The 27959-nt window shown below is 32.6% G+C and overlaps 2 protein-coding genes across 7 annotated transcripts; one reads left to right on the top strand and one right to left on the bottom strand.

Moving 5' to 3' along the window:
- Positions 1-5161: 5161 nt before the first annotated feature.
- Positions 5162-13874, top strand: LOC133781777 (uncharacterized). Of its 6 annotated transcripts, none has more exons than XM_062220850.1 (17): positions 5162-5354; positions 6259-6310; positions 8963-9375; positions 9523-9699; positions 9813-9937; positions 10009-10147; positions 10387-10536; positions 10671-10724; positions 10948-11043; positions 11137-11196; positions 11321-11395; positions 11471-11524; positions 11708-11809; positions 11894-12553; positions 12723-12857; positions 13087-13194; positions 13495-13874. In XM_062220850.1, exons 3-17 carry the CDS (start codon positions 8968-8970, stop codon positions 13642-13644), a joined length of 2493 nt encoding a protein of 830 aa, XP_062076834.1. In that variant the 5' UTR covers positions 5162-5354; positions 6259-6310; positions 8963-8967; the 3' UTR covers positions 13645-13874. The 6 variants fall into 6 exon arrangements, with proteins under 6 accessions (XP_062076834.1, XP_062076835.1, XP_062076833.1 ...); XM_062220851.1 differs by having other exon boundaries at positions 8960-9375; XM_062220849.1 differs by lacking the exon at positions 6259-6310.
- A 6625-nt stretch (positions 13875-20499) lies between these two features.
- LOC133781776 (probable rRNA-processing protein EBP2 homolog) lies at positions 20500-23237 on the bottom strand. The gene is made up of 2 exons (XM_062220847.1): positions 23062-23237; positions 20500-21682 (listed from the first exon to the last, which is right to left on the bottom strand). The coding sequence occupies exon 2, from the start codon at positions 21656-21658 to the stop codon at positions 20744-20746; it is 915 nt and encodes a 304-aa protein (XP_062076831.1). The 5' UTR covers positions 21659-21682; positions 23062-23237; the 3' UTR covers positions 20500-20743.
- Positions 23238-27959: the final 4722 nt, after the last annotated feature.

Raw genomic sequence — 27959 nt, 5'->3', positions numbered from 1 at the left:
TTAACCTTTAAAATGTAATTTGAGATCCCAATGTATACAGTAAACGTTTGTATCCTTGGCCAAAGTTTTTAACCCTAAATCGTTAATCACATTTAGTTACAGGATTATGACCAAATGGCTCGTTTAACGAGTTTAGTACTATTTAAAATACACAACGTAACGATTCCTGGGTAGTAGGGCATTACACCAATCTCTCTCTACCTCTCTAGCTCCAAGAACTCTACAAGAAAGTGCCTGAATTAAAGAGTTGAAGACTTGTTCAATCTCAATCATCATTTCCTCAAGAGAAGGCCTCAAGCATCAATGGTGGCTGAGAAATAGAGTATTAGGACATCAATCTACAATGTGTATAAGCCTTGGTTTGTGTTTGTTTGCTCAAGGGTTTGTTCAAGGGATTTGCTCAAAGTGGTGATCTTGCATAGGGTTTGAAGCTTCATCAAAGTTGAGGATCACCGTTGTTCTACTTGGGTTTGCATGTTCTTTCTCAATCTTTTTTAAGTTATTGTCAATACAAATTTATTGTAGATTCTATTTTTTGTGGTGGTGTTATCTCACTCCCCCCCAACAATAGTTGCATAAGGAGGAGTTGGGATAAGTGTCCAGGTGTTGTTGAGCATTAATGCTTGATATTCTAAGTACATGGTGGCTTTCTAATGAGAATCTTGTAGTGCTTGTTTATATGAATAAGGTGTAATCTTACTAGTGATAACAAGAACATATGATTTTGGTTTATCTATATTGTTGTGAAAATTAGTATTTGATTTAAATACGCAAGTGCACGTAATCACACAAGTAATATAATGATAGGTTATTCATCTCCATAGGAATTGTAAAATAGAAAAATAAGCAAAACAATTACCACACAACTTAAAAGTACTAAAAATCAAATGGGTTGTTTATAGGCTAAACAAAATATTAAGGAGATGGAGATACTGAATTTAAAACTGAACTAAACAAGAAAATTGAAAGAAATATATGGATTGCAAAATGGAATTGAATTATTGATTCCCCCTATGTTAGTTATCCTGAACAGATTGCGACATCAATATTTTAGCAAAACTCCCAAGTTAACAAGAATCCAATAAACACTCATAAAACTTTCCCAAATTTTATGATATTAATTCTTTTACCCAACTAAACATATTCCTATGCAAAATCAGATTTAATAATGCAAATTCAAGGTCAATTCTCAAAAGTTACACAAGGCAATTAACACATCCCTATGTTACTTACTAACATAATCTAACATAGATTATGACTTGTGTCATCCAAGTTCTTCCCATTACATTTAATATTTCCAGTATTAAGCATAATTAAATATCTTGTCATTGCTGGCCAAAGAACAACAATAAATTAATATAAGCACACTTGAACGAACAAGAGAGATTTTACTAAAATAAAGTGTGAGAAATTACCACACTATAACATAGGGTTCATCAGCAATTCAAGCCACATAGAAAATTAGTTCATGGCTGAGTTAATAAACATTAATCCACAATCCATACAGCCCATAATATTCAGATCAGAAATCAACTTAGAAAATATAAAAATGAAGTTTAAAAATAGAAGAAAGAACAAATCCAAAATGATGCTTGAGCTTCTCTTTTTCGTCCTCCTTCTTTGTTGCTGATTTCTAGTTTTCTTCCTTCTTTCTTGCTGGTTTTTCTTTCAAAAAATGGTTGTTGTTCTTCAAAATGCGGCTGGCCCTCTCTAAGTGCATTATAGGTTTCCCAATTTGGCCATGTAAGTACAATTTTACCCTTCATCTTTGTATAAAACGTGGGTCTTTTTTTTTTTCTTTGACAATTACTTCCTATTTTTTACTCATTATTTCTGTACTTGCCACCTCAGCCACTATTCCAGCTCACCATTGGCTTTCCAAGTGCTCCTAGGTGTCCAAAAGCCACCTGATCAAAATGCTTAAGCTAAATCTGCTTTCACTACTACAAAATACCCTTTACGGGACATTTTTTTAGGACACGCACATAAATGCAAGTCCTTAAAAATATTTATGGAGTTTTTAGGACACTAATTGAGAGTCCTGAAAAAACACAATTTAAGACTCGCAATGAGTGTCCTAAAAAAATATACGAGTCCTAAAAAAATCTGGGCTAAAAAAATGAGTGTTTTACTTAACAATTTTAAGAACTTGCTTTAGGAGTCCTTAATACTCTTTAAGGACTCACACTAAAAACATAAAATAAAAATAAAAATAAAATATAATTAATACTATATTTTAAATTAGTTCAAAATTATAAAATAAAATATAAATTAATTTAAAAATATAAAAATAATAATATTCATTCTAAATATTTTAATAACAAAAAATTATGTTGTAATTTAATAAAGGAAAATTACTCAATATATTGTTTGTTACCATTTTTTTCTTCATTTTTACGTCATTTTTTATTTCCTTTCATTGTTATAATTTTATTTATGCAATTATACGGTCTAAATTACCCTTCCCTAACCCTTAACGTTATTCAGCTTGGAGAGTTCTCCACCTCCGTGTCTAGAGACTACAGTCGCCTCTCTTCACTTCCGTGTCTCCACCTCCTCTCTTCTCACTCTCATTTTGTCGGAGCCTTTCGTCTCTTACTCCTCTTCCTCTCGGCGGTGCAAGCTCAAGGAGCTCGGCGGCCTCCAGGTCTACGCTCGTCTCTTAGTCCTCTCCATCTCGGCGGCGCAACCTCGAGGAGCTCGACGGCAATATCAGTAAGCCTTTTTTTCTGCCTTTCCATCTTGCAAATTTTGTGTAAATTTCCAATGAAAATATTTGGTAAAAGAATATTAAATAAACGATATATATATATATATTCTTCTGCAATAAATTTCCAACTGATTTGCCAAACTGTAATAATGTGAAAAGTCCAACTTGTTTTCTATGTGTAGTAGTATAAAAGGAGCTCCAATTTATTTTCTATCTTTAGTAGTTAAATGAAGCAAAGAGAGAAAATGGGAGGTTTGCAAGTGTTTAATTTGCAAGAAATTGTAAGGGAAAAAAGGGAGCTAGAGTACCCTGACCTTATTGTGGAATGAATTTTAGATACCCATTTGTTGGTTTTTTGTATTCCAATTCACCACAAACTTAGAGCCAAATTTTATTGCACCATTTGCTCCACACGCCTAGTTCTTCTTTCTTCCAAATTATAATACTAAATTTCTTGTAAATTCTTTTCTTTTCTTTTATATTTTAGTGTAATGTATATATTTTTATATGTTTAAGTATTCCTGAATTTCTAATTTTATTGAACTATTATTTTTGGTTGCTGTGATTGAATATAGGGTTTGACATATTGGATTTATTCAACTTTGATTGAGCTTATATTCTCTTTGTGTAGATTTTGACAATAGACAGACGTTGAAGTGGAGGTTTTTAAAGATTATGCGCCAAACTTTGAAGTTGGAGGTAAATTATAATTTATACTCTTTGCTCGATTCTGTTAGTGATGTTTAAATTAGTGTATCTAGTGGATTATAGGACATCACTTGTGTGTATGTTGATGGGTTGTAGTGGATTATAGGACATCACTTGTGTGTATGTTGATGGGTTGTAGTGGATTATAGGACTTATAATACTACTAAAAAAAATACAAGAGACATGTATTATTTAGTTTATTAATGGTCGTTTAGGATTGAAAAAGTTCCTTTTGTAAATTGCCCTTTAATGGATAAGATTAACAAGGCAATGAGAAAAGGCCTATATATGACTCTATGACGAGGGTAACCTAGTCATGTTTGTTTGCTACTCTTTTAGAGCACTCACAATAAATATTCTACTTCATCATTTAAAATACCTCAAAAAAATACATATTTTTCTATTTTACTTCTAAGTTTTACATTATACCATACATCAGATTCTCTATATATTTCTCTACATCATTTAAATATTACATCTTTAAACATATTTTATTAATTAAAGTAAAATAAAATAATTGAAAAAGAAATAATAAATATATATATACTAAATGTGAGAGAGAAATCTTATAAAGAAAAATAATAATATTAAAATATTATATAAATGATATGTAAATATAGATATAAATTAATTGGAGTTTATGCACATCTATTATAAATATATGTATAAAAGAGCTGATAGAATATGTTTTTGTGAGTTTTAGCTAAATGTTATAAAGAAAATGTATTACAAAATACATTACAATTTTTTTTTTTTATAATTTATCTCAAACTTTTACATTATACCATATATCAACTTCTTTATTTTTTCTCTACATCATTTAAATATTATATTTTTAAAAAATATTTTATTCATTTTAAAAAATAAAATAATTAAATATAATAGTATCACACTCATATATATATATATACACAAAAGTTTATAAAAAAATAATAAAATATATATAGCTTGATGAATAGTGTTTCACTACATATAAAGAAATACTATTTATTTAGGTAAAAAAATATAACTTTGCATCACTCATTGGAAGACTATTTAACAATTTTTTCTCCATATTATAAAGAATTAAACATTTTACCTCTTCTATTGAAAGTGCTCTTCCTCCTTTCCTTCTCCTCAAATGTGATTTTAACCCCATCTCCGGATCTTTTGGTTAGTATGCCAAGCCAATAAACCATGAGATTTGTCTTTGACCACAACCAAGCCACACCAAAAATAAATATGAGAAATTACCCAACGTATTGTTTTTTACCATTTATTTTTCATTTTTACGTTATTTTTTCATTCCTTTCATTTTTATAAATATTTTTATGCAATAGTACGGCTTCCACTTTAATCATATACTAATTTTTAATAAAAAAAATATTGTGCAAATAAGGTTTATATTTTTTTTGACTTTATTTTTTGTCTCATTATTTGTTTGAATTATGTATTTTGATAAATTATTTTTTAGAGCCTATATTTTGTAAAATGGTTAACATAAAATCCTAAACTCAATTTTAATAAAGAAAAAATTGAATATAACAACACAGTTTTTAAATAAAATAATTTTATTTTTATTCTGAATTGTTAGTTTGATAAATTATTTATGATTTTAGTTAAGAAAATATTAATCAAAATTGGATTAGGATTCTATTTTAATCATATAAGGTATAAAAAATAATTTTTTAAAATACAGTGTCAAAATATGTGGAAAAACACGTAGTATAAAAAAAAGTATAAACCCTCAAACGAAACAACCTGATTGTTTAGCCCTTAACACTCGTTTGGACGACTGCACCTCAGTCACCAACGTCGACGTCCTCTGTGTCCTAGCCACCGCCGCTCAGCTCCATGCCGTCGACGTCCTCCGTGTCCTAGCTCCGCAGTCGTCGCCTCTGACATTCTCAAGGACGCCACCAAAGCTGTTGCTAAAATCATTGGCAAACCTGAATCTGTAAGCATCTCTTCTTGTATGTACACACACATGTATATATATATATATATATATATATATGTAATATTCGTTTGTTCATTTTGTTGTGACCACAAGCTGTTCGTTGAAATGCCTGAGTTAATTTTAATGCTTCGTTTTAAGTTTGTTTGCAAGTTTTATTTCAATATCCATTGTTCTGAACTTAGATTTTAGGAAGGAAATGAAAATTAATTCTAATTGATTAAAGTAGAAGTTCAATTAAATGTAATTTTATAGATTTTAGAACTTTATAAATCTATTCTAAAAGAGAAAATATTAAAATGTATTTGATCGAATTCTAGGAAAATATATTTTTATTTTATAGCTTCATTGTTATTTTTATGTTTGAACTTTTCTACATATAAAAACTGCAATATTTGCTTATGTTTATCTTATAAAAAATATCACAGGATGGGATATAGGCTATTGGTAATTCTGTCTCATTACAAAATGCACCACATTAAACTATACTATGATATTGGATTATGGAATGGTAGAGATGTGTTGGAATTAGTTTTTCGTATGGCATGCATTATTTTTTCTCATGGTTTGTACCAAATAGTTGTAGAACTAGTATATTGTTAATCTTCATGACTATATGAAAAAGTAACTAAAATTTCTAAATATATCAAGTAATGTGTTTTTATATATGACAAGTTCTCTTTCAATTCTAAACTTGGTAATATGGTGTCTTTGCATGAACAGTGGTCTTCCTTGGTAATATATCACATTTTTTCCTTTGTTTTTTCCTATAATCTTAACATTTGACAGGCTAATTAAGAATTAAGTTGATTATAGAATTTTAATAACATGACTTGGGGTAATAACATGATATGGAACATACATCTAACTTTTTATTTTTTATAATGTTGATAATAATGTTTAGGTTAATATTTTGATTGGTCTTAAAGTATTGGATCGGTAGCTAATTGCAAGAGGTATGTTGTATTTGATTTTTTTTTTAATTTTCAATATTTTACAATTTTGAATGATAATTGTATTACTTTAGTGGAGTTTTTGAATATCTTAGATATTCAACCGTAGTGAAGTAGGTTCCGAGAATTCTGTGTGCTGCGGTGATAACGGAAGATTGGGAACTTGCATGTCTTAGGGAAGTAGGTTCTGAGAATTTTGTGTATTGCGGTGATATATGGATGAAAATCTGTGTGCTGTTTGATTTGTTTGACATGTTGGTGTTGAATGTGACAGATGACTAGGCTAGTAAATTATGGGATATGCTGCTGCAAACCTGCTAATTCAGCCATCAAAATTCAACTTAGATAGTTTCAAATGTTAGTTCATTCTTTGTATAAGTATCTATTCATGAAACTACTATCTTCAACCCATTAGCTATTAAAAGCTACAAAAGTAATTAAACTTAACTAAAATCATAAAAACACTAAAGTTAGCTCCAAAAGCTAAAAATAAACTAACATCACCCACGATTTTCCACAATTAAAAGTTCAAAAGCACATGAAATAACTCTTTATTCAAGAGTTATCATATACCCCTCTTAGACCGTGTTAGCATAGGATGAATGTTGATTGTAAGGGGGTTGTTGGTGAATGTTGATTGGAAGAGGAGGTTGTTGGTGAATAGGTTCAGAAGGAATCTTGGGGTGGGAATGGAAACCGATGGTAGGACTAGATCTTGAGGTAGTGTAGATGATGTAGGAGTGGTGGACAAGGAATATTAGATTTGGGAAGAGAAGAAAATGATGGAGGTGATGGTGAGAAATGAGAAGTTGATAAGGTGGGAGAAGTGGGTGGAGGAAGATGTGGAGTTGGCCAGAAAGGAGGAGAAGAAGAATGGTAATTTACATTCAATGGTTGAGAATGAAGTGAGAGCTGAGTGTGGGGGGCCAGGAGATGGTGAAAGAAGTGAAGAGGAAGATGAGTTGGAAGTCGAGAAATGAAATATTGATTTATCAAACACCACATGAGGTGTTATGTAGAATCTGTTGGAGACACAATCAAGGTAGACATAACCTTTATGATTTGTACTATAATCCATGACCACATATGGGGTGGATCGCTTGCAACTTATGCTTGTTGTTGTGTGGTCTTATGAAAGGAAAATAGAGGTAGCCAAATGTTCGGAGTATATAAAAATTTGGCGCTTTATTATAAAGCAATGTGAACGAAGTTGCCATGTTGAAGGCAAAAGTGGAAAGACGTTTGATTAAATTCGTACCAGTTTTGAATGCAAAATGCTAATATATTAAGGGAATTGAAGTAGAGTAAGCATGGCAAGCCCCATTTCTACAACTTGACAATTTTTATGTTCGACTTGTCCAATTTGTGAAAGAGTATAAGGGCAAGAATTGAGAATTTCAATGCTAGACTATGCAAGAAAATGCTTCAGGGCCTTAGATTCCCCACCTTCATCACTATGAAAGGCCTTAATTTTAGTAGAAAATTGGTTTTCAACCATAGCTTTTAATTGTTGGAAAACATGAAGAACTTGATCTTTTGTCGTTATGGGATAGAATCATAAAAAACAAGACTAATCATCAACAAACAATAAGAAATAACGATTTCCATTAGAGGCTAGTATAGGGAAATTGCCCCATATATCAGCATCAATAAGAGCTAGAGGTTGGAAAGCACGAGATAATGATGGGGGAAGGGGATTTCTGTGACTTTTAGCTAATTTACAAGAAAAACAAATATGAATACTGGAAATTGGAATTTTACATTAATTGAGTACATGAGAAATAGACTTAATATGAGCATATCCTAATCGAGCATGCCAAATGGTAGCTAAACTAAGTTTATAAGAAGAGCAGGAAAATGACATTAGCAAAAGCAAAAGAATTTAACAGGCAGCCTGGAATTTATACAAGCCACGATCAAGGTGCCTGTGATGAAGAGTTTTCTTCGACTTGAGGTTTTTGATAATGAAAGAATTTGCAAAGAATTCAATAGAAACATGATTATCAGAACAAAATCGAGAAACATTATTGAGATTGGAAGAGGTAGAGAGGACATGATAAACATTTTTTAAACAAAACTTAGGGGTTAAATAACAATCTCTAATAGAGTGAATTGTGATGGTTTCATTATTTGCTATTGTAACACTTTTAGAACCTTGAAAAGGAAGAACACTGTCAAGATTGTTGACATTAGAGGTGAGATGATGATAAGTTCTTGAGTCGAATAACCACGCATCATTTCATTTCAAGGTTGAGTGACCAGGGCGATTGCAAAGCTAACATATTATCTTGGAGCCACGACCAGAATTATTTGGACTGGGATAAATGTATAGGCTGAGATTCTAAACCCTTAAACCCCATCGCTGCATCACTAGGTCAAGTTGGGTATGTGTGCTTTGCACAATAATGTGGTTGTGCTCTAGTGTGGCAAAAGTTTGATTTATTCTTTTATTTCTATTTGTTTTTAACGGTTAATTATGATATATATATATATATATACTGTCCTGGGCTAGTAGAAAAAGTATGGTAAAATTATTCTTAGGGTTTTGATTCTGTCCGATTGCAATTAGGGTTTTAAGAGAAAGTCACAGTCTTCAATTTTGCTTAAAAGAAATAAATATTTTTTGACTGAGCTCATTGAACCTTTCACCAGTAGTTACTATGGCTTCTCACGCTAATGGGTTCTCGGCGGAATCCATAATGGCATCGGGTAGAGGCTCGGAGAAGTTGAGCTTGCCATTGCTACAATCAAAGATGAAGTGTGACCCAGAAGGGTATGAATCGGAACTGGCGACTGTGTACAGCCAGTTCAAGTCATTCTTGGAGATGTTTAAGCAGCAAGCAGCTTTCAAATTCACATCCATCAGTGGCGTTGGTAATGACCCAACTGTGGCTAAGGATCTGGGCGATTGGGCCATGTTCTTAGCTCACGTTACACCTTTCTATCCTAAGCAACTCGCACAATTCCCAAATCAGCTTGCTGAGTTGCTCCGTTCCTCTGCGCGAACTCTCCCTTCAGGCCTTCGTTGCCACCTTGTTCAAGCTCTCATTCTTCTGATTAATAGGAAGGTAATTATGATGCTAATTTAGTGCATCTGTGCTTGTGAAAAGTGTTTTCTGTTTTGTTTTTTAGATTCTTGAAAAGTTACGATATAATTTAATTGTAGGTGAATTCTTCCTTATTGATTTGAGTTTGATGCGTGTCTTTGTTCTTAGATACTTGATACTGGAGAAAATCTTGCTTTGTTCATGGAGCTACAGACTCTAGGAGACAGGAATTTAAGAAAATTGGCATTCTCTCATGTAGTTCAATGCATTAGGCGAATGAATCAGAAACACAAGAATGAAGCTAAAAATCGAGCACTTCAGAATATTATATTTCCCATGCTCCAGGTTTTTTCCTATTCTTTTTATTTAGTAATTTCTTTGCTTCATTGTTGGTTGTAAGCTCCTATGTTTTTGGAAATTTTGTTTTAATTAATGCCTGAATATGAATATGTCCACAGCAAGAGGATGAAGCCAAAGCCAAGAGAGCATTTATCACACTATGTGAGCTTCACAGGAGGAAGGTGTGGTTTGATGATAGAACAGCCAATGCAATTTGTACGGCATGTTTCCATTCCTCGTCCAGGTACCTTTTCTATTGGTGATTTACTATTTTATTTCATATATTATGATTGTAATTTCATTGCTATGCCTCAGGATCATGATTGCCTCTTTATCCGTTCTATTGGATTATGAGAAGATTGAAGATGAGGATGATAGTGATGCCTCAAGTGATGAAGATGAGAAGACTCCTCAAGTAGCACATGCTGTTCTTAGTAGACAGAGTGTTTACAAGGTTTTACACTATATACTCATAATTGTTTAGGATAAAATTCTGATCATATAAATGTATATGTATTTTAATACTTTTATACATATGTGAATACATTATGAGACTTCATTATTCTATTTTTGTAAGATCTATGCCCTATGTTGGGGCAACAAGTTGTTTGATAGATGCAAAATTGCTATGAAGAATTTGTGCCATTTGCTTAAGCTTAATTAATGGTATTGGTGTTTGTTTTGAATGTTTAGGCACACCATGCGGGTACATCTTCTAGCAAGAGGAAAAAGCAAGCCAAATTGCAACGTGCTATGCGTAGCATGAAAAAGCAACAACGCCTTTCATCAGATAAGACCACTTCAAATTATTATTCACCACTTAGCCATTTGAAAGATCCACAGGTTTGTTCAATAGCTATTTTGCTTTTCGTACACGAAAATATATTAGTTATGATTAAATCTGATAACATAATCTCCACTTCAGCCAATTCTAGACTTCTTTTGTTTGTAATTTAATAATTGTGTTTATCAAACAGGGGTTTGCTGAGAAGCTGTTTTCCCGCCTTCAGACGTGCAATGAACGATTTGAGGTGGGTGTTTCAGGTTTAGGATTGCTTTTAAAGTTTTTTGTATTAGATGTTAATGAATAATGTTGAGGATTTTGTAACCTTTACTTGAGTTTAACTTTCAATTTTATTTGTTGTTTTACTTATCAGTTCACTTCATTAAGTTAGCATTCTTTGCTTTTAAACGATTGCTGATTTTTTTAATTGCATATCTAATTCCTTTTGATCCCTACTCGTCTATCTGCAGATTAGGATGATGATGTTGAAAGTTATTGCTCGGACAGTTGGGCTTCATCGCCTAATTTTATTGAACTTTTATCCGTATCTACAGAAATATGTTCAGGTAGTTTATTTAGCTGCTGCAATTGAAGTTTTTGTCTTCTTGATTGTTGATTATGATTATATGATTGAATGATGACTTTATTGGTACACACAGCCTCATCAACGTGATATCACAGATTTGCTTGCTGCTGGAGTTCAGGCCTGTCATGATATGGTACAGCCTGTTTTTCCCATGAAACTTGATTAATATATGTGTACTTAAATTCTGGCCTTTTCTACCACGCTTAAGTTAAAAAATGTATCTCTACTGGTACCTTAAGAGTCTTCATTGTGTCCAGGTGCCTCCTGATGCAGTTGAGCCATTGTTCAAACAAGTAGTAAATCAATTTGTACATGATCGTTCGCGTCCTGAGGTGTGGCTTATAACTTTAGTTTGATTATTTTCTCAAGTTTTTTTCCCATGTTTTTGATCCCTCTGATTTCTCCAGGCCATTGCTGTTGGACTCAATGTAATAAGGGAAATATGTCTTCGAATCCCTTTGGTAACTATATTTATTTTATATTTTTTATCTGGTTCCCGAGTTTTTGGAATTTTCCAGTGTTGTTTGATGACATTTTTTTAGTTCACTTTTACTATCTCTACTTTTCATATTTAGCTTTATTTATACTTATATAAGTCTGCTTTCACAGCCTTACTCATAAACATTTTTGTTCTTCAATCTTAGTTGATGTCGGAAGAGTTGCTGCAAGATCTTGCATTGTACAAGAAATCTCATGAGAAGGCAGTTTCTATAGCAGCACGTTCACTTATTGGCCTATTTAGAGAGGTCTCTCTTTCCCTCTTTCTTACCTATATATTTTATATGAATCTATCAAATAATATTTAGAGACTAAACTTTGTCAATATGCAGATTTGCCCTTCACTTCTGGTTAAGAAGGACCGAGGGCGAACTACTGACCCAAAGGCAAAGCCAAAAGCATATGGAGAAGTCGATGTGCTCAGCAATGTTTCTGGTGTTGAATTATTGGATGGTGATGATGAAGATAATAGCGATGATATTGAAGGTCTTGCATCCAGTGGCTCTGACGATGATGACAGTGACGAGGAGATGGTTGCATCCGGTGATGATGATGAAGACAATAGGGAATCTACTTATGGCACTGAAGGTGAAGATGATGACAATCGTCCAAGTGACAGTGATTGTGATGTCAGCATTGATGATGATGATGATGAGGACGAGGATGAAGATGAAGAAATGGAACAAGTTGATGATGATTGTACCAAACATGGTGGAAATGGACACGAGTCTAAAGGAAAAAAGAGAAAATTGGAACAGGATGACGACGATGATGATGATGAAGAAAATGGTGCCAAACATGGTGGAAGTGGACATAAAGATTCTAAAGGAAAAAAGAGAAAACTGATTGATTTTGATAGACAACTAGTTGCTGCTGATACAAGTCTTCGGACTCTGAAGAGACTAGCAGTAGCAACAACAGCGGATGTGTCACCTGATCTAGAGGATGGTATTCTTTCTAATGAGGACTTCCGAAGAATCAAGGAATTAAAGGTAAGCTATTTTGTTTAGACCCTTTTTTTCCTCATCTGCGGTTATCTTGATGCCAGATGTAATATGCATACCTGTGCCCTTTATTTTATTTTATACCCTTTGGTCCAGTGTATTTCTCTTCCAGGATGTCACTAAATTAAACATTGATTGTTGGTACTGTTTTGGCTAGGCTAAGAAGGATGCCAAAGAAACCTTGGCTAAGTATGGTTTGTTAAGAAAAGGGGCAGATGCTAAAGCAACACAGTTCAGTATTCCTAATTCTGAGCAACTAACTGTTAAGCGAGTGGATCCAGCCAACCTTGAAGTAAGTTCTGCACATTTTACTAAGCATTTCAACTTTCAGCCTGTCCATGTGACTTTCAGTAGTTTGTCCAAATCGAATAATACAATACCTTAAGATCTTGGCTTTCTCTTAATTATATTTGCTTTTGGTATCATTAGTAATATCAGTCGATTTTAGAAAGCAAAGAAATGTGCTTTTGGTATCGTTGGTAAATATCATATACTGAACCAAGTGGCTGTGTACCTGATAGGCCCATGTCCGGAAAAAGCTAAGCAAAGAAGAGAGATTGGCGATGGTTAAGATGGGAAGAGAGGGTAGAGAAAAATACCAGTCTCGCACTGCAGTAAAACAAAAGAAGGTACACACATTTTTATATTTTTCATCATCTCCTTTCATCCTGAATTCTAGACCTTTGTTTTGGGATTATTCTTCTTTGTTTGTAAGCTTTTTATAGAGCCTCTTTGGTTAGCTACAAAATCAATATAAGCTTTGAAAAGGGCGCTCCTTTTGCTTTTTAGACTTGAGGATCCTATGATTTGTGTAAAAAAGCTCCACTCATCATGGGAAAGTAAAGAAATTTTGCCTCAAGTCAAAGATGATGCCACCAGTTTGTGTTTATGGTAATTATGTTTTTTATTGTTTTGGTATGATTTTACAGACGGGAGGTTTGAGCAATCGACAGAAGGAACACAAGAAGGCTATGCCCCTGGCTGCAAAGAGAGATAAGATTGTAAAAACCAGAACTGAGAAAAAGAGAAAACAACAGCGTTCTGGAAAACAGTTCAGAGGAAAGAAAGCATGGAAATAGTCACTCACTTCCTCAAATTACACACTTTTTCTTTCTTTCGTTTCATTTTTCTTGTATCAATTTAGATCTCAAGCCTCATTGAAAGTTAAATGTAGGGTGATAAGCCTTATCTCAATTTGTGAGGGAAAATTTTGTTAGTTCTTGTGGGATAAACTCTATTTATACATTCATTTTTGGATCCAAGATATATGTCAATTAAAAGCTGTCTTATAGATGTCAGTTTTTTTTAAGGCATATTTAGATTATAGGGCAATTGAGCCCAAAAAGAAAAGTAGATAAAAGATTCAGCAACCACAATTGAAAGAGCCTTTTATAAACAAGCATTGAACAAATAAGACACCTTGTGGGATGAGTTCCTTTATATAACTTGTCTACACTAAACTCGCATTATGGGAAGAAAACAAGAAAATAGATAGATATAAAATTGAAGACACCAAAATATTGTAATGAGGTCTAGCCAAAATTACTCTTGTTGCTCTCCTCCTGAACATGAAGGCATATAATTACTCTGGCCAAATTAGGGATGGCGATATAACATATGGCTACGAGTACCCATGATTGTTCAATCCGAATGGGACAGGAAAAGTCATTCAAGCGGAGAAAATGACCGGGGTGGAAAATAACCGCCCCGCATATATACAGGTATGGTGCGGGTACGGTATTAGCATAATCCGCTCCATACCCGCCTCAATATATATAATAATTTATTTATATATTCATGTAATTTTATATTTTATAAATATATAATTTTAGGACAATTTTTCTATAGGAGCTTCACTTTAAGCCCTACCGGTGGGGCTCTCAGTGTTTCTCGACCCGTGAACAGTTTTCGGCGCGATTTTTTTTATGACCGTGCATATTGTAGCTATTTAGAGCATCCTGCAAATTTTTAGAAAATTCTGAATAGTTTACAGTACCGAAAACTAGGTTCAAACATGTTGCTTTCCACGTGCATAAAAAAAAATTAGTCACGCGTGCAACAACATATTTGAACCTAGTTTTCGGTACTGTAAACTATTCAGAATTTTCTGAAAATTTGTAGGATGCTCTAAATAGCTACAATATACACAGTCATAAAAAAAATCGCGCCGAAAACTGTTCACGGGTCGAGAACACTGAGAGTCCCACCGGTAGGGCTTAAAGTAAAGCCCTTATAAGAGAATTCCCCTATAATTTTATTGTACTTATATATTATTAAATATATAATATACTTGTAGAAATATTAATAAAAATTAAAATAATGTTTTTATGTTTTACTATATTTTACTTAAAATTTTGAATATGAAATATTTTAAGATTATAAGATTTTAATTACTAAAAGAAATGATTATTAGATTTTAAGTTTGATACTCTTTAGTATGTTTTTTTCACTTTCGCATCTAAATTGTAAAAGTATAAAATTAAATTGATGATCATTTCATTTAATCAATAAGATTTTTTTTTAAATTTTATTATTATCAATGGGTACAGGTAACCATGGTTATTCCTCATTATTTATTAGATAATACCTGCACCCTGTCCCCAATAGTTAATGAAGCGGGTATGGTTGTATAATTGACATCCGCACCATTGCCATTCCTAGGCCAAATACATCAAGAATTCCATCCCAATTCCTTTGCTCCCTAGTTTCCCAGTACCGACCCTTGTAAAGATGACATCCATCCTCATCCCTCTAAAACCATCTCGGCTGCCATACTCTCCCCTGTAAGTTTCTAGCTTGTACTAACAAGAGCAAAGAATCGAAATTAATTCAAGACCCCAAACTCATTAAATGATCATGTGATTTTTTAGCATAAACATATCAAAGACATCTTTAAAGTCAATTCCATAAACTAGCAATACACTGGTGAAAAGACTAAGAAATCTTGTACTTTATTGACAAATGAATACCTGTCTTTGTAGTTTTTTTAGACTTAACTTTTCTGCATTAGCCAATTCATATTCCCCATTCTCAAGACGTCTTTGATCTAGTCTAAGCCTCGAGTCAGTTGGAGGCTTAGAAAGGGTGCATGGTAAGATGTATAAGGTTCCATCTCAAAACCAATTGGTGACGAGAAGAGTAACACATGCTCTTATAAATGGTTTGATGATTCCACATACTTTCAACGTGGGATTATATTCTCTAACACGTCCCACTTGCCCACTAACATTGCTACATTTTAGTCACTTTCTCCAAAAAAAAAAAAAGAGAAAAGAAAAGAAGAATCATTAAAATCAGTGCAAAGGACAACCTCATATGCCTTTTGTCCCTCACCACTATGAAATAAGGATTATGGTCTATGATAGATTGCTCCTTGAATATGAGCAGTGGTATCCTACCCATGATTTGGAATTGGCAGCAATAGTATTCGCACTGAAAGTTTGGTGACATTACTTGTATGGAGAGAAGTGAGAGATATACACCGATCATAAGAGTTCACTACTACAAAAATGAGCTTTCCCGACAGTTTTTAACTATCGCTATTGCGCAATGACGACAGTCGACTAACTGTTGTATTTGCCTATGCTCGCATAGGGGTAGCTACGCCGACAGTTAATAGGTGTCATTGTTGTTGGCAATGCCAACAATTAATAGGTGTTAGCATTGCTGGCAACGCCGAAAGTTATTAGGTGTCGCCGTTGCTAAAAACGCCGACAGTTATTAGGTGTCGCCATAACATTAAATTATATATATAAATGGTAACTTTTCAATATATATTTTTTAAAACTTTTAATTATATTTTTAACAATTGAAGTTTGATATATATTTAAATAAAAAATTACTTACATTATTAATTATTATTACCATAAGTTGTAAAAAAAATTACATTTATCATAATAAAAGTTCATATACATACCACATTTATTCATACAATTGAAATGTAAATAATACATCAAATCCTTATAAAACTAAATAATTCTCAATAAATATTCATTATAATATTATAAATCCATAATCTTCAAAATAAATAATACAACAAATCTTAACAAGATAACATAATTCTCTTCTCCAAATCACTACAAACTCAATTATGTTTCTTTTCTCAATATTCTTCCTAATAAATCTAGGCATCCACCTTAAAAGTGAGTCCTGTGATATTCCCTACACCAATGAATTAAAGACTTCAAATTATAATTAAATAGTATATCTTACCATAATATATTAACGAATGAATGAGAGAACCAACAATAAAAATATGTAAAATTAGTTGATTAATCCCTCTTAGAGATTATTAAAAAAAACTGACCTTGTAAGAATGCCGACAAGGTTTGAAACGGTTGGGAGACCAATGATGTTGTTAATTACAGTATAACAAAATTCCCAATTTAATAATAGAATATCCCAAATTTAATCATCATAAGGATTTCAGAAAGAAAAAGTAATGACTTATTATGGGCATTTATAACACTTTGTATGCCTTTAAAAATATAAGAGCACAATAAGTCCTATAATTACCAACATAATAAGCTTACTCATTATTTTAACAAGCATACCCATTATTTTAACATCATTGGCAAAAAAAATGAATACCATAAATATAATTAACCATAATAATACCGGAAAGAAATATCCAACAAAAATATATTTATATATAAATGTATATACCAAAATCAATGAATGTAAAAATTGAATCACAAAAAAGAACTTAATTATAATAGTACACATATATAATATAAATCTAAATAAACATAACAAAATCAAAGGCAAAGTATCCAACAAAATATATACATACATAATATATACTAAAATTAACAAATCTAAAAAAAAAATTAAGCACTGACATCAAAACACAAATATACCCTAAAGCTGATTAACATAACAAGATAATAAACAAAGTCTTCAGTACTAACAGACATAGTAAATACAACACAAATATGTCATATGTTATAGTTTTCAGAATTTGGCCCCATCATTGTGAAGATAATAGACAATATTAAAGAAAAACTAAAAACTTGGCGATGGAAATGAGAATCAACAGACAAACAACAATAAAGTATGTGCTACATCATTAACTCTTCATTAATCACCAGAGCTTATACTAGCAGGGAACCATGCTTAATATGCATATCAAGCCAGCCAAAACAATAAAACTATACCACATAACAAGTTGACAGAGAGTAAGACAGTGATAAAGTTATGCCATAAAAGAGCAGTGATAATTAAATAAAGAGCTAGCTTCAATACAGTTATTTTGTTCAACTTCCATTTTGCAAGAGTCTACCTTTTAAGCTAACAAACAAGAAATGTGACACAGGACAGAAAATAAGCCAGTCCCAAAATGCATGCCCTACTATTGACAAAGCAATAGAAAAATTGTATATCATTTCTTAAGTTTTGACGTCAGTGTCAAGTCATATGAAAGTTTATTCTACAAGTTGGGAAATATAGTACATACTCTTTTTAACAAAGTTGATCTCCGAATAAATGCCCCAATTTCCTAAAGTTGCTTGTCTTCTTTCTTGAATTTCTGCAAGAGTAACAGGTTTTGTGTAGAGAACCCAATAAATCAAAAACTCATTAACCATTTGGCATTTTATTGAAGATGTTATAATTGATCATTAAACCTAAAAAAGATAAAGTTTACGAATTAGAAAAAACGTATATCAATTTCAGTTAAGCAACATAAATAAAATATAAGTTTATATTTTTTTGACCATGTGTTATGTAACATTAATTGTTTGAACCCTGTATTTTGATAAATTATTTTTTTGTTTCTGTATTTTGTAAAATGGTTCAAAGAGACTCACAAACCTAATTTGTTGCCAATGTTATAATATTTTTGGTCCATTTTATTGAAATGGATCTCATATATAAATTGTACATAGGAAACCAATTAGAATGGCTTTTTTTATTTTTTGTGAACTAATATAATTTATTTTATTCGATATAGAGGGGAGTCGAACCTTGTCCTCTCCCTACGCACTCACATATCCAACCACCTATATAATCCTAATTCACATAGTCAATCACTTAAACCTTTCTAAATAGCAATTAGAATATTGATTCTATTCTTTCTTTCTCTTTTAAAAAAAAAAAAATTAATTAGATGTTGGCTTTTACGGCCATCCTCGGTCTATTTTATCCACACTTATAAATAAACCGTCTCTCTTAAAAATTATCAAATATTTGTCATGTTAGATTAAAATAATTATAATATGATTTATTTAAAATAGCAAGTTAAATGTATTGTGTCCTAAAGTTACACAATTATTAAATGTCGTATTTAGATTTACAAAAAAAAAATACTATACAAGCTTTTAATATGATACAATTACTATATGTACAGACAAATCGTTACCTCTAAAATTTTTCTTTCCATGTTCATTTAAAGAAACAAAAAAACAAAACAAAACTTAGACTGCTATTTATCACGTTGGTCATGCCATGATTTTTGTGACAATTTGTACTAATAAAACAAAAAATAAATGCCCAAATGCTTCGTTGCTCTTTTTATGTGATACTTCATTTGAATAAGGTTTGGTTATCTTGTAATCATAATCCTGATAAAAAAAATTACAAAAATATTAAAATTTAAACCCAATTTCTATAAATATGGACATTAAAATAATGCTACCAAAATATAGTTTTTTTCTTCATTATTTTACTAGTATAGAAATAGTTATTTAGTACCCGATTACCAATATCAAAATTTTTTTTTTTTTAGCGGTGGTAACTAGTTAAGGCTATCAATTTTTTAGTTTATTAGTGATATAGAATTAATCAATTACTATTATGAAATTAGTTTTAAATTTTTTTTACTATCATATCATTTTTTTAAATTATTAATTCGACACTAGTAATCTTAGAAAAAAACCCATAAAAATGTTAAAAAACATAGAAAAAACTATAAAAAAAAATGCATTAAGTTGAAAACCCTATGTCTATCAAACTTATATAAAAACAAAAAATACTCATATTTCATGTAATTTTCTCTAAATTATTAGAGTTTCTTGAAAAAAATAATTTATATAAACTATAATATTATTTTGCAGTCTAGTCTAATTTTGATAATATTTTACAAAATGACCTCCAACAATTCAAGCAGTTTGTCAAAAAATTTAAACAACTGGTCAAAAAATTCAAGCAAACGCAACATACAACTCTTCGTGGTAATGCACTCTCTAAGTGTGCTTATTCCTCCTTTCTTCCATGACAAGTTTTTGTGAAATAACTCCGATGAAAAAAAAAAAAAAAAGACCTTAAGAGACCCTCATGAGCCAATCCTAGACGCTCTAAGATCATTTTTCAAACTTGCTCCCATTTCGAGTTAAAAGATAGATAAATAGACACATCTCATTGCACTGGTCAGGGCGATCATAGTGATTGAGGGGTCGAAGACCAATTAGTCTGGTCGAATTTTTAGAAGAATACAATTTTGCAAAAAAAGTATTAAAATTAAGTCATAATACAAAATCACTTAGAAAAAATATTATTTTCACATTTCTCTAATAATAATAATACTATTTGTTTTTATAATTTGATACCAGAAAGAGTGACCGGTAGAGATTGTCACAGTATTTACTTCAGACCTTTACAAAAATGAACACAGTAGTAATATATTGATATTGAAAGAGTAGCCAGGACTCGAGAGAATCATAAATATGGATTGCAGATGATATTGTATACATGAGGCCCTGTTTGGTTGATAGTAATGGAATGGATTTCTATTGCTAGACAGTGTTATGGTAAAACATCATAATGTCCATTTTCCAAAAGTGGAAAGACCAATTTTACAAAATTACTCATCTTGATCCCAAGGGTGGTGAATAGAACTATATCACTTCACTCATTTTAATATTACAAGTGACTATAATAAAACTGAGGCAGCAAATCAATCCCAGCTTCTAGTTGTGTTTAGAAGAGATACATACCACTTTGATTAAAACCTATAAATTTTTGGCATAAAATATTGAAAGTTACACTAGCAACAGGAATCACAACATCAGTATAGCTCAAGGTCACAAAACTATTAGAGCAACAGAAACCAACAAAACAGTTGCTCTTGCAGCAAGTATACTTTCAGGAAAAGAAAAAAAAAATTACATAAATTAACTCAAAAACTGGTTTTGTTTCAACTCTAAAAGACTGATAAATCAACAACAGAAGAAGTTGTCTCGCTCACCTCTTCCTTTTCTTGTTTCCAGTGGCATTCCCTCCTTTCTTGAAATCACGGAAATCGTTGGTGGTTTCAGCTGTGTTCTGCTTCTTCAAAGATTTCCTGCCTCCGTATCCAAATTTGGAATCCTTAAACTCCCTCTTCTTCTTCTGTTGCTTTCCCTGTCCACCTCCAACTCGACCTTCTCTTTGTTTCCCTCCGGATCGATCTCCAGGACGCACACCTGGTCGCTTCTTGTTTGATCTCTGGAATGTTTTTCCATCCTCAAAGGACAAGTCCAACTCACCATCCTTTTCACCACCTTCAGGAAACCCGCTCTGCTGCCTCTGCTTCCTCCACTTCTTAACAGATTCAATGTCATCTTTTTTCTGCTTAGCCCTCTCTTTCATCTTCTGGGCTTGGACCTCTTTAGCCAATTTCTTCGACTCTCTGGCTTTCCTTCTCTCCTCAGCCTCCTCAATATTCTTCTTCTCCTCCAATAGCCTACCCTTAACTTTCTCCATGTGAGAGTCTGTCTTCACCATCTCCGCATAATAATCAGGGGGCCTGAGAAAAGGAATCCCCATTGACTGAAGCTTCTCGAATGCTTGTTTTGTTCCCTCCAGAGCTTGATTGTAGAAGGCAAGCTCCCTGGTCAGGTCATCATTCACATCCACCACTTGCTGTTGATCAATATTAACAGAAAGCTTGTGTATCCACTCCACATTGTCTGGCCACCTAATGTCTCCAAGTTTATCGAGCATTCCATCTGTGTTGTAAATGGCAGTCTTCGATGGTTCCACCAATTTTACATCTCCATCTTCATCTTCTGATTCCGATTCAAACTCAGACCCAGATTCAGATTCAGAAACTTCATCGTCAAAATCAACTTCGTTGTCGTCATTGGCCTTAAGAAAGGCCAATCCTTGTACACCCATTTACAAAAGCTAGGAAGCAGTGAGCTGCAACAATAATATAATTGGTCATTTTTTTTGTAAAACATTCAAGAAAGAATACAATTATAAAATATTTAATGTCGTTAATGATGTAACAGGTTAACATATTCAAGATTTTTATACATTGCAATTTCTTCTAACAATTAAATAGAATAAAAAACACAACATCCAAGCTCGTTCAAATGCATATTCAATATCTATCTGTAGAAGCAAACCTTCATCGAAACAGTCAGTCGGTTATTTATTTGTTCAAACTTGATTTTACATGCAAAGGTATGCCACTATGAATGCTTTTGATTATTACCAAACAAAAAATTACATATACGTTTAAAGAAAATGAAATGAGAAAACTTATTCTTCATTACATAAACTCAGATACAGGCTCTGGTAAGTGAACAAGAGCACAGGAAAAAAAACATTTAATATAGAGAAAACTTTCCCAATCGATATTATGATATGAATATCATATGATTTGTTTCTTGGGGAAGAAAGTTAAACTGACTTAATCATTCAACATAATTCATTTATAAAATCAAGGCATTCAAATGTGACAGTACCCATAAGATTTAGCAATAAACACAAGGTTACTTAAATTATATCAGAACAAAACATTATAAGCAGTATAGATATACCCTCTTGTAGATAAACTTTGAACACCATGCACCTAAATACCCTCTTTAACAATCTCACAGTTGTAACACAAAAACATAAATTTAGTGTCTTTGAAAATCTGAACATCAACAGGGAAAAATAAATGCAAATCCATTACTGCATTCAGGCGATGAAACAGCCAATCTATTCAGCAAAATGAATTATAATTTCTACACCATTTAACATCCACCAATACCAATACCAACAGTTGTTATCAAGAGAGAGAAGCAAATACCGCAGAAACCTCATAAAAAAAAATCGAACACATGCTTTAAAACTAACCCAATATGCTAAAATCAGTTTTTAAGTCGCTGAGAAATTAGCAACGTCAAATTATAACTACAATTTGCAGCTGGGTTTCTAGTTTCTGGTCCAACTGTATTAACTAATCCAAATAAATACTTTACTTATGCTAAAAGTATGAAATAAAGCAACTCTGTAAAATTCATGACCAAAGAGCTCTATTGACTTGAAACCATTCGAGCTTTGCTCTACGGATTCAACCAGTACTCGAAGTTCTCGAACTCGAATCCGTGAGTGAAATTACAACTTTCATTCTTCTTGTTCTTCTATTCTTACAAACACATTTTTTATTATTTGATATCATTTTGGTTTCAGAACCAGAAACTCCATTATGACTATCTAAAAAAAAAAAACTCATAAACCTGTACGTATTGCACTAATGTCATTTACAACCCAGGGAAAATATTCAAAATAAAATAAAATTTCCATACCTGAATCGAGTGACAGAATCTGAAGAGGGAGATGAAGTTGAAGAAGGCAATGACTCTGAACTAGAGAAGAAAATTAGAACACGGAGAGTATAGCGGAGTGAGGGAGACGACGAGAGAGAGAAGACAGTGAACGAAGGGAAAACGGAAACCCTAATTTAAGTGATTGGGCTTTGGGTTTGGGCTATTGTTTGGGATATTTTGTGGGAAATTTACAAATATATACGGGCAAATTTGTTGATGTATTTTCTTACTGAAATTTTTTAATATGTTCCAATAAATTACTATCCCAAAAATATATGATAATTTTAATTTTATTTTAGATAAAAATACTCATAATATTTAAATACTTATTTTATCTCTCAATCCAAACTTTCTCTCTTTAATATTTCTTATTCTCTCACTCTCTCTAATATTCTAATCTTATAGATCTCAAAAAAATACCAAAATTAAAAAAAATCATCTAAAACCAACATTTGAGTGAAAAAATATGAATCTCCAAAGTTTTCGTCAAATTTCAGTACAGAGCATCGAAATTGCATCGAAAAAACATCGTTTGTGATAAAAATTAAGTTTTCATGATTGCATCGAAACATCATTGATGTACCATCGATTTTGTATTGAAATACCATCAATTTGGCATCGAAACACTATCGATTTTGCATTGAAAAGTCATCGTTTTGGCAAAAAAAAACAAGTTTTCATGATTGCATCGCAACAGCATCGAAATACCATCGATTTTGCATCGAAACATCATCGATGTACCATCAATTTTGCATCGAAACACCATCGATTTTGCATCGAAACACCATCAATTTTGCATTGAAAAAACATCGTTTTGGCCAAAAAACAAGTTTTATGATTGCATCGAAAGGACATCGAAACACCAACGATTTTGCATCGAAAAATCGATAGTACATCGATGTTGTTTCGATGCAATCATGAAAACTTGATTTTTATCCAGAACGATGTTTTTTTGATGCAAATCGATGGTGTTTCGATGCAAAATCGATGGTATTTCGATGCAAAATCGATGGTGTTTCGATGCAAAATCTATTGTATTTCGATGCAAAATCAATGGTATTTTGATGCTATTGCGATGCAATCATCAAAACTTTTTTTGGTCAAAACGATAACTTTTCGATGCAAAATCGATGGTGTTTCTATGCCAAATCAATATTATTTTGATGCAAAATCGATGGTACATCGATGATGTTTTGATGCAATCATGAAAACTTGATTTTTATCCAAAACGATGCTTTTTCGATGCAATTTCGATGCTCTGCAGACATTTGACGAAAACTTTGGAGATTCATATTTTTTCACTCAAATGTCGGTTTCAGATGATTTTTCTTTTTAGTTTTGATATTTTTTCGAGATCTACAAAATTAGAATGTTAGAGAGACTGGGATAATAAGAGATGTTAGAGAGAGAAAGTTTGGATTGAGAGAAAAAATGGGTATTTGAATGTTAGGGGTAAATTTGTCTAAAAAATTGAAATTGTCATCTATTTGTGATAGTAACTTATGGTGGCATATTAAAAAACTTCACTAAGTTATTATGCATATAACATGAAATTTCCCTATATACGTACAATAAAAAATATTTACAAAACTACCCAAAATTTATTTACACATTTACCGTGTGACGTCAGTAGTATACCGAACTCTATATTAATACCTACCGGAAACTAAAAAAATGATAAATCTCGCTTATCATAATTTCTCGTATTTTTGGGTTATAAAAAATAATATTTTGGTTGCTTATGATACGAACAATAAATTTTGATTGGAGGCAGTTCATTAAGTAACTAAAATCATAAATAATATAAGAAAGAAGTAGTGGCATGATATACTCATTTAATTCAAATATTCTCTCTTAGATATATATAAGGGGTATTACATTGTATTGTATTGTATTATAATAAATTAATTTTTAATACAAGTCAATATCAAACATAGTACTATGTAAAAATATGTCATAAAACATAATTCATTATAATACAATACAATACGATATAATACCACGCATCAAACACACCCTAAATATATAGTATATTATTATTATAATAGTCAATTAAGGTATTTTATATGAGTTCCAAATCATATAATATCAGTTAGATTTGTAAGAAATTTTATCATTATGGTATAATATGTTTTGTATGATTTTATTGTAATTATTATCATAATATTATATACAATGAAACTTCTAAATAAAAATAAATTTGAGACCAAATTAATTGTATTATAATTGAGAGATTATAACTTAATAGAAGTATAAGTACAAAAAAAAATTCCAACACTCAAAAGTATCGACATTAACAACAATAATAGTAAGAACTCTCTAATAACTATTAAGTTGTTTGCATATAGATTTACTTTTTAGAGTTGTTACCACATCTTTATGCATAGTTGATTTTATACAGTATGAGTATGACTTAGAAAGTGCACTTAATTGTATATATAATTATTACTATGTTTAACGCCCAAAATGTGACTACCATTAAGTGGTAGTTGTAGTAAAATCGGGCAGTCGATCCACAAGGAGGCAACCTAAAACCAAAAGATTAGTAGAAAATAACACAAAAAATTAGTAACATGAAATAAATAAAAATGGAAATGAAAAGAGAATTTAGATTTTGGTGTTGTCTTTTTTATGAAATGATAAAATGAGATAAGTGAAATAAAAGTAATGTAACGCCCTACTTCCTTATAGTCGTTACTAAGTGAGTTTAAAACGTGCAATTAACTCGCTAATCGAGGTTTTAGGTTAAAAGTGTAGCTAAACTGCAATAAAAGTCATATAATTTGAAAATGTGGTCATTCATTGAAATTATAAAGCGTTATACATTTGGGATCACAAAATACTGTTTAGAAATATTTACAACTCAAAATATGATTAAAGTCGACTAAACGGCAAAATTAGGTTTAATACACATCATCTCCCAAAAATACCCTTGGTCGTGGCAGCCAGGCAGGCTGAACATGTACACACCGCTTCACGCTCTCCGTACTCATGGTTGATCAACATTTTCCTTGCCCTTACCTGCACCATAGAGCACCTGTGAGCCGAAGCCCAGCAAGAAAACTCCACACAAGCAATCACATATGCATAACTATCAACCAGCATATAACAAAACCGCCAACAGGCTAAACACATAACGGTCATACCGTCCAAGGCGCTTTACCAGGCCCTGGGTTCGCGGTCTACACCGTGAGGATGTCCCAGGCATCCGAGAAGGGTCTCACCCTAGCGACTTGCACTTCGCATGCTTAACGCCGCTCCCAGCCCCTTGTCGTACTCAGCCTTGCCATTCTCGGCCTTCGCCGTTCCCAGCCCTTGCCGTTCTCGGCCTTCGTCGTTCCTGACCCTTGCCGTACATTTACAGATATGCAACACATAGCATAAACTTAACAAATACTTAAACAAATACAAACATAATTAATGGGGCTATGCCATGCAACACAATTAGATAGGGTCGTGCCCTGCAATACAAACTATAGGGCCACGCCCTGCTCTACGGGTACAATAGTTTTCTTACCTATGCTCCAAGCTATCCGGGCACCATGATCACGAGCCTAGTCCTCTAACCCGGGCCTTGAAGAAATCCTAGTCACAACGCATGAGTAAAAATCAACTTTCAAGTTATAATCCATTAAATAGCTTTGAGACATAACTCTAGCCTCCGAGACCTTGGTTTCTACCAAACTGGGAAATAGAAACGTTCCCGAGCCCTAACGTTCAAGTTCCCAAGCTAAAAACCCTCAATTTGCCAAAATTCCTCTTTTGGGTCGCGACCCAGCCCCCCTTAAGGGGGGCCGCGACGCGCCCCAAAACAGAGGCAAAATGCCTCCCATTTGACAGACTCGGGCCGCGGCGCCCAAACTTGCGTCGTAGCGCCTAGGCAATTCCCTAAAGTCCCTCTGGCTTAAAAACTCAAGCAGGCCACGGCGCTGATGAACAGGGCCGCGACGCGAGTCCGAAACCCAAAAATCACTACAAGAAAATGGGGTCTTTACCTACCAATTGTAAGTGTAGGTAAAACTAGCCTAATGGTGGGTAATATGGTTTACCTACCAATATTGAATTGGTAGAGATTGGTAGGTAAAGGTTAGTGGGGAAAGAGTCTTTACCTACACTTATTAACACTGGTAGGTAAAAGAATCAGTGGACCCCACTAAGTTATAAATCAATTGATGAGTCATCAGATGACGTGTTTGATGACATGGCATCCTACGTGTATGCTGACATGGTTTTTGTAGTTTGACGTGTCTGATGACATAGCATCCTACGTGGCATCCTACATGGCATCATATGTGACATCCTACGTGGTGTCATTTTATTAGCCCACATAGCATTATTTTATTGGCCTGTTACATAATTTATATTTTGTTCAAATTTAATGGTTATGTGTAGGTAAAAGATAATAACAATTATTTATAAATATTCTATATTAGAAATAAACTAGAAAAAAACCATACAATTATAAAATGTTTAATGCTAAAATTCTTTATAATGTTCAATACTAAAATAAGTCATAAAGTTATCATTTTAAGGTTACCCCTACCAAAATAAAAAAAAATATTTCATAAAGTTCATTCCTTAGTAAATTAATGTAAATAAACTAAGAATCATCTTGTGACTCCCGAACTGAAAAAGATGGCGACTCTCTTAAATTTGCAGCTGAAGCTTGGTCTGTCAGAGGTGGTGGAGGCGGTGCTATCAAATTGTTATAACGAAGTATATCCACAAAGGCGGGAAGTTGTATCATTAAGTCATTCAACTAACTCTTCATAAGTTGGTTGATTACCCACAATATTTTCACGATGTGAAGTAGAAGTTGTGACACTAGGAGACCGCCCCCACCCTCGCAAGTATACCGAATCACGTCAAAGTACACG

Source organism: Humulus lupulus, chromosome 6 (assembly GCF_963169125.1).
Source record: "Humulus lupulus chromosome 6, drHumLupu1.1, whole genome shotgun sequence".
Taxonomy (NCBI): domain Eukaryota; kingdom Viridiplantae; phylum Streptophyta; class Magnoliopsida; order Rosales; family Cannabaceae; genus Humulus; species Humulus lupulus.
The sequence above is the reverse complement of the archived record's forward strand: the minus strand, read 5'-3'. Positions and strand labels throughout refer to the sequence as shown.